The sequence below is a fragment of the Gymnoscopelus braueri genome, assembly GCF_963280865.1.
Source record: "Gymnoscopelus braueri genome assembly, chromosome: 9".
NCBI classification, from domain to species: domain Eukaryota; kingdom Metazoa; phylum Chordata; class Actinopteri; order Myctophiformes; family Myctophidae; genus Gymnoscopelus; species Gymnoscopelus braueri.
In genome coordinates, this window is record NC_137610.1 from 29,494,116 (window position 1) to 29,501,070 (window position 6,955).

At 39.7% G+C, this 6,955-nt stretch overlaps 1 protein-coding gene across 1 annotated transcript in view; it reads left to right on the forward strand.

The window, feature by feature from the left end:
- Positions 1–1,779, forward strand: part of tdrd12 (tudor domain containing 12) — a gene marked incomplete at both ends in the record, with an annotated part of 28,668 nt that extends 26,889 nt beyond the window's left edge. Inside the window, 3 exons of the mRNA XM_080438108.1 lie at positions 866–1,019; positions 1,202–1,265; positions 1,709–1,779. Of these exons, the coding sequence (XP_080294234.1) occupies positions 866–1,019; positions 1,202–1,265; positions 1,709–1,779 (289 nt within the window). The remainder of the gene's footprint in view (positions 1–865; positions 1,020–1,201; positions 1,266–1,708) is intronic.
- Positions 1,780–6,955: the final 5,176 nt, after the last annotated feature.

The following is a 6,955-nucleotide window of genomic DNA, read 5'->3' on the forward strand; positions in this document are numbered from 1 at the left end:
TGCGGATGTGATGGCCCATTGGTTTACATTCGTGACCTTTATGGCATTGTGACTAAAATCATAACGGCTGTTGGGTGAAAATGCCAGCATTGTTGTCGGGCAGAAACCTTGTATCTTCATATTTCAACTGAACTTGTAGATCTGATATTTTTGAAAAATCTTGTGCAGATATTTGAATATATATATATTTTTGAAGGAAACATTTTTGACTCAAATCTTTGCTTCTGGGGGTCCCTGATATGAAAAAGTTTGAGCACCACTGATATAGCAACATATACTGTCATATACTGATTTAGAAAACATTTTTAGATATGTGTTTGGCCGCGGACCCTCATCTCAATGTTTTGTTCCAGGGGACCCCCAGAAGCAAAGATTTGAGTTACAAATGTTCGCTTAAAAAATATACAGTATATAATCAAAGATTTGCACACATTTTCAAGATTTTTCTGAAATAGCAGATCTACAAGCTCATAGCGCTGCACTCTGTGCTATTTTTGTATATCTGCTATTTTTGAATAGCCAAAGAAATCTTAAAATGACCCAGATGTGTTTCCCGGATTGAATGGGTTAATTTCTATCGATTAGTCACCCCATGGAGACTTAGAATTAATGGATATTTTTTTGTTTTTGTCGCTTTCCTAAGCCAATCATTTCATGACCAGCGGACCGGTAGACAGCGGTTCCGGTAGGAGATACAAAGGAGACTCTTTGTGTCTCTCCCATGACTCTGCCAGTCATCAAATTATGGTCTTAGGAATGCGACAAAAGCAAACAAATATCCATGAATTCAAGTCTCCATGGGGTGACTAAAAAGTCATTTTTGGCGGTGAACTATCCCTTTAATGTCTGTGCCGTTTCTCTTCAGTGGCAGTGTGGATAACAGGCCCTACAGGGCTGACCTGGAGCTTCAGGACAGCATCATTGCAGACCAGTGTTCCTGGGCCGTCAAGTGCAACGAGCCAGTCCTCACATTGGTGAAGCAGCAGAAGGGATCCTGGGACAAGCTCGTCAAACACAAGGTGCAATACTGCCATTTCTACGCACGTTTTACACTTTGTCGTGCGGCGGCGTTATGCGCCGAAAATAGCCGATCTACAAGCTCACAACGTGTCGCGAAACGAGACACGTTGTGAGCTTGTTGGTCAGCTATTTTTATCATCATAATAATTGTATAGTATAGTAATATTTCTTTCTTTTACAGAATAATTGTGTTCGCTATGACCTTGACTACTATGAGGACATGGAGGAAGAGAATACACCAAAATGTAGGTTAATAGGTTCATATCTGAATATAAACGTGAAATGTGAAATCTGTGTTTTCCAGTTGTAGAAGAGAGATGTTGTCAAATGAATGTAACTGAACTGTTAAGGTAATTTGGCAATTTGTTTGTCATAACTGTGTATAACTGTTGAAGTGGCCTATATATAAAAAAATCCAGGTCCAGGCACTGAGGATACGTAGATAGGCCTTTAATTCAGTGAGCTAGATACAATCAAATACACTTTGACTTGCACCTTCTTCAGTGTTTAGTGAGATAATGTATCCATTGAATGGAGTCTCTGTCTTCATTTTCAAATGTTACAAATAGTATAATAAATGGGGGAAACAACTTCATTATTCTATTCATGTAATGACACCACAATGGCGCATTTTCCTAATTATGAATTTTAACTAAAAGATTTTTCTTTTCTCCTTGTTGTTCGACAGGCGGGCGGTTTGTAGAGACCATGGAAGATGTTGACCATGTGGATTCATCCAGTGACAGTGAGCTCGACTGAAGCCCTGGAGACTCCTTGTGTGTTAGAGGAACAGTGAGGGTTTATGGCTCAATGTATCATCGCTGTCGGGCAGAAAGGTGTTTCTCCATCTTTCAATGTTTCACTTAGAATTGTGTTGCGACAAAGTTTGATTGATGTTTTTTTCATAACCTATTGATTGATTGATTGATTGAATACTTTTAGTGGCAGGGAGAACAAAAATATCTCACGGTAAAGAAGAACATGTCAAGGATAGGCAAAAAACTAAGATATCTACATACAGCTTAACATAAGCTAACACGGGTCATTGAAACGCAGGTTTCTTTTCCCACTTACTGAAGATAGTTTTGGGCATGGGTTTTTGGCTGCAACAACGATGCCTTACCGGTTGTCAGTGCTGCCATTTTTGGATCAACTGTTGTTTACAGTATAGTCCCTGTTAATGATGTCCCTTTTAATTTATGCTCAAACCTTTCGTCCAAGGTTGTTACTTGATACAGATTTTTGATTTGTAGACTTTTAAGTTTCATTTTCACCCAGTTGATGTCTGCTCAGATGGTCATAATGAACGCTGGGGGACTATTATTGTGTTTCTTGCTTGTTTTAACCAATTGACTACATATAGTCACTATACTGGACACTCAACAGTGTTGCCATGTTCGCTTATTATAGGCGACGTTGGGCTTATTTTTCTGTAAAGTCGCTTATAAATATTGGTAGTTGCGGGTTTTTTTTTTTGGGCTCGTTTCTAATACTTTATATTACTGTAAATGCTTGGTACATTTTTACCAAGCATACCACAGGTTGTTGTTATTCAGGTAGGAGAGTGTAACTAGACAGGAAACGGGGCAGAGAGAGAGAGGGCAGCTCCCAAGAAGTATGTTGTAGTAACTAGTTGAGCCACTAGGCACCCCCATACCACAGGTGGTTGGATTTTGACTTTATTCCAATTCAGCTTTTTGTTAAGCTAATATTCACTTAGCCCAGAGGAAGTCATGGATGTTTGAATTTAATTTAATTTAATTCATACAACAACCTTTTATCCAGGAATTATTCTTAGAGACCATTCTGGCAGAGACATATTGTTTTGTGGGTGTCTTATTTGTGTGTAAAAAAAAAAAGAAAGAAAAACTTGACTTCAATGTGTTGGATTTACCTGTTTCAAGCCATTGCAAAATTAATAGATATCAATGGTGTCCTGGAAAGTAGGAAAAATACATATTTATAAAGCTAAAATGGTCAGCAGGAATGTTAAAGCAGCACTATGTAACTTTCCTCTTCTACCCTATATATTTGAACTCGGTTTCCTGTGCTGTGCTGAGATTTTTACCATTGAGCTAAATTGAATGACCATCTGGTCAAAATTTGTGTCGGATCCTGTGTCTAGGTGAGACATGACCTTTGACACGATCTAAATGTCTCAATAGAAGAGCAGGGAGACTAAATACAACCACCCCAATTGTATTAACGTAATCTACCATACAGATTGGACAGAATTACATTTTATTAATTACAAAGTAAAGTTACATAGTGAGGCTTTAAGTTTACAAGACTTGTAGTGAGCAGTGGACAACATGGTCGGGGTAGATAATTGTTTTGATAGATAGATAGATGGAAAGATAGACCAACCTTTAATCGATCCTGTGATGGAAATTCAGTTCATGCAGTACTACTGTACCAGTATCCCTGATTATCCATGCCACCAGGAATATTATACAGCTGAATGTGAGGCATAATGCGCTGTAAGCACTTCAGTTATGGGAACCGCACGTTGGGTTCTGCTATTTCACCCCGTAGCACCCTCCTGAAGGGCAGTTGTTTTCAGTTAATTAAAAAAAATGTATCCCACAATTTTGTAACCCCTATTTTTCACCCAATGCCTAAGCTTGTAATCCTGGGCGTTACTCTCCCTCTGCCAGCCTGGGGAGAGCCCTGAACTGCGCTCATGCTTCCTTCAACACATGAGGAGTTAGCAGACCGCTTCTTATCACATGACAGGGAGGAGTTTCCCCGACAGGACGTAGCGCGTGGAAGCAACACGTTATTCCAACCAGTTCCTTTCCCCTCCATCAGGCGCCTCGGCTGACCAGGGGAGGCTGTTATTTTCAGTTATGACTGACTTGCAGGTGGTCAGGTGTCGAAGGGCTGAAGTACCTGTCCACCACCGCAGTCTAGGGCAGTGATTCTCAACCTTTTCAGGCCGCGACCCCCCAAAATAACCCAAAATCATATTTGAATTGGGAACCCTCCAAAATAATCATATTTGAACTGGGGACCCGCCAAAATAACCCAAAATAATATTTGAACTGGGGACCCCCCAAAATAACCCAAAATAATCAGCCATTTTCAAATGTTTGCCTCTTATATTATTTGACAATTTGGCCAATGTTTGACCAGTTAGTATAGTATAGTTTGTTGATTACTTTTGATTCAGTAATGGTCTTTTTTTCATTTCTTTTTTAAAAGTCTTAAGTCCTTAAATTGTCACTTTACTGTCATCTGGGGACAACTGGCCTAGTTGGGCTGTGATTCTCAAAGGTGGGGTCCTTGGGGGGGTTCCTAGGGGGTCCCCGGCAGAATGAGTTTTAATCTAACGTCAAAATTTGTTTCACCACTTTAACCCCATATTTATGGGCTATTTGAAAATAGCCGATCTACAAGCTCACAATGCCTCATGATTGCGATGCATTGTGAACTTTAAGATCTGCTATTTTCTAAAAGCTTTAAAAAATATATATTTGAAATACAAATCTTATACAAAATATTTTCAAATGGGGGTCCGCAGCCAAAGACTTGTTCATTTGGGAGTCCCTGACGTAAAAAAGTATGAGAACCACTGGTCTAGGCCAGTGATCCTCAAACTTTTTCATGTCAAGGACCCTCAAATTGACACTCATTAGCCCGCGGACCCCCATTTGAAAAGATATGCCAGGGACCCCCATAAGAGAAGATTTTTACGGCTCTAGCAGTGATTCTCAAACATTTTAATTTGGAAGGACTCCCAGTTTGACATGCATTAGGCTATGGACCCCCATTTAATGGCATTTTTGGGACCCCAATTTATATTGTAAAATCAATGTTAATTTAACTCTGAGAGTGTACAAATGGAACCAAATGGACCCATTAGGGTTCATTTGGTTCCCTTTGTACACTCTTAAGAGTTACAGACCCTTAAGGGTCCATTTGGTTCCCAACTATCCATCATTTAGCTGGGGACCCCCTGGAACTCCCTCAAAGACCCACTAAGAACCACTGGCCCAGGGGTTGAATCCACCGGTCCGCAGTGCATCCATCTTGGGGGCGAGCGTCTATACGAACACAATGGCTGTGTTTTTTTGTTTTTTTTTAAATACCTTTTTAGATCCCGCTGGGAAATTCAGTTTTCAGCTTCACCCAGCTGAGTGCTGCCCACGAAGGAGCGCAGGGGGGGGGGCGCAGTTAGCGATTCAGTGTCTTGCTCAAGGACACATCAACAGTAACACAGGGGGAGCCCGGGATTGAACTGGGAACCCTCCGGCCGCTCTGCCTCCGAGGGGTTAAAATAATTGGCGAATTATTATTCTTTTTTAATATAACTGACTTGCTTACAGTGCATTATCCCACTTATACCTAAATTAACTTGCTAAAGTAATGAATGCCCATCGGTTTGTATTTTCATTTCATTTATTTGTTTGCGCTGCCAGTCCTGTTTCTTATTTTTGTCCTTTTCTATTTGGTTGAGCCATTTCTTATTCAAGCTTTTGTTTCTCTTGCTTTCTCTGGATAAGATTGTCTGTTTAATGCCTATATTGAAAAAAAAAATCCACTCGTATGTTTTTTTTTTTGGCGGACTGTACAGTATTCCAGCTAACATTATTAAATGTTACATTAAAAAGCTTTTCCAAGACACTCGTTCATTGTTTCAATTTAAATTACAGTATGCTGTGCATGCGCATTGATGTTTTTTAACTCAATACATTTGGGAATATTGCTCAAATCTGAGATTCCACAGAAACCCATACGTTATGTTCACCAATGAAAGTAAATGGTTAATTATAGTACGCACATTGATATATCAATTACGTGTTTTTCTTTTTTGCACTTATGTATTGATGGATGGATAATGATAGAATTGGATAATGTAGAGAACCAAAGGAATAGAGATTCACACTTTCAGCAATACAAGTGAAAGGATTTGAACTATGGCAGTATTCTATAACATTCCATCTCCACACTGTTCCTTACATACATAATCTTAAATAATCTCCATCCTTTAGGTTCTCCACACTGGGTAAAAATAAATTACTGGCCAAGAATTATTTTAGACCCATACATGGTGTGTGTACAGTACAGTATGTGGGCTGTCTGCATAACAAGCAACCAGAAGATTGTGGTCAAAAAGTAATCTTAGAACTCTTATTAGTCATGTCAAATTGTCAATAGTAGCCTACCAGTACTCCATAGTAGGGACTGATATTCTTTATTTTGAGCAAAAAAGCATAATCGTGGTTCCACCATGTGAGATACAGTATGTTCAGCTTCACACACACACACACACACACACACACACACACACTCACTCTAGTGGTTTGATGTCTGGAGCACGAAGCATGAAAATTGAAGATTTACAAGCTTGTAGGTCTGCTAATTGTTTACCATGTTGCTAGGAAGACCATTTAATGTTCTTCCTAGGGAAGCTTGGGTTCATGTGGTTAAAGCCTACATCATGGTTCACCTCAGTCCCCTCCCTCCCTCCCTATACAGCAAATCTCTTCACCCAAAATAACCGATCCACAATGCTCACAACTTGTTCAGTTCAGTTGTGAATTAAGTGAAGTAATCTTGTAAATCTGCTATTTTCACTGATGTTTGCCAGATGTCCACCTATAATATTCCCAGTTTCAAGGATATGTAAAGAAGGAGAGGACATGGCATGCTCCATAGACACTGGGAGGCAAACTGGAGCCCAAGTTCGAAAATCAACCATAAAAAAATATTAATGAATCTGACCACCAAAAGAAAGAGCTGCCAAAGGCTTCCAATAAAAATATGACATAGGCTCCTGAGTCCTGACCTATGGGCCACATGGCTAGGCAACGCTACTTACTGTTACTATTATCTCTGATATAGCTTAGCATATACACAGCTGGCTATGCCTTATTGCACTTTTATATGCCTCGTGTCATTGCATACACACGCACACAAATCTGGAGCTTGT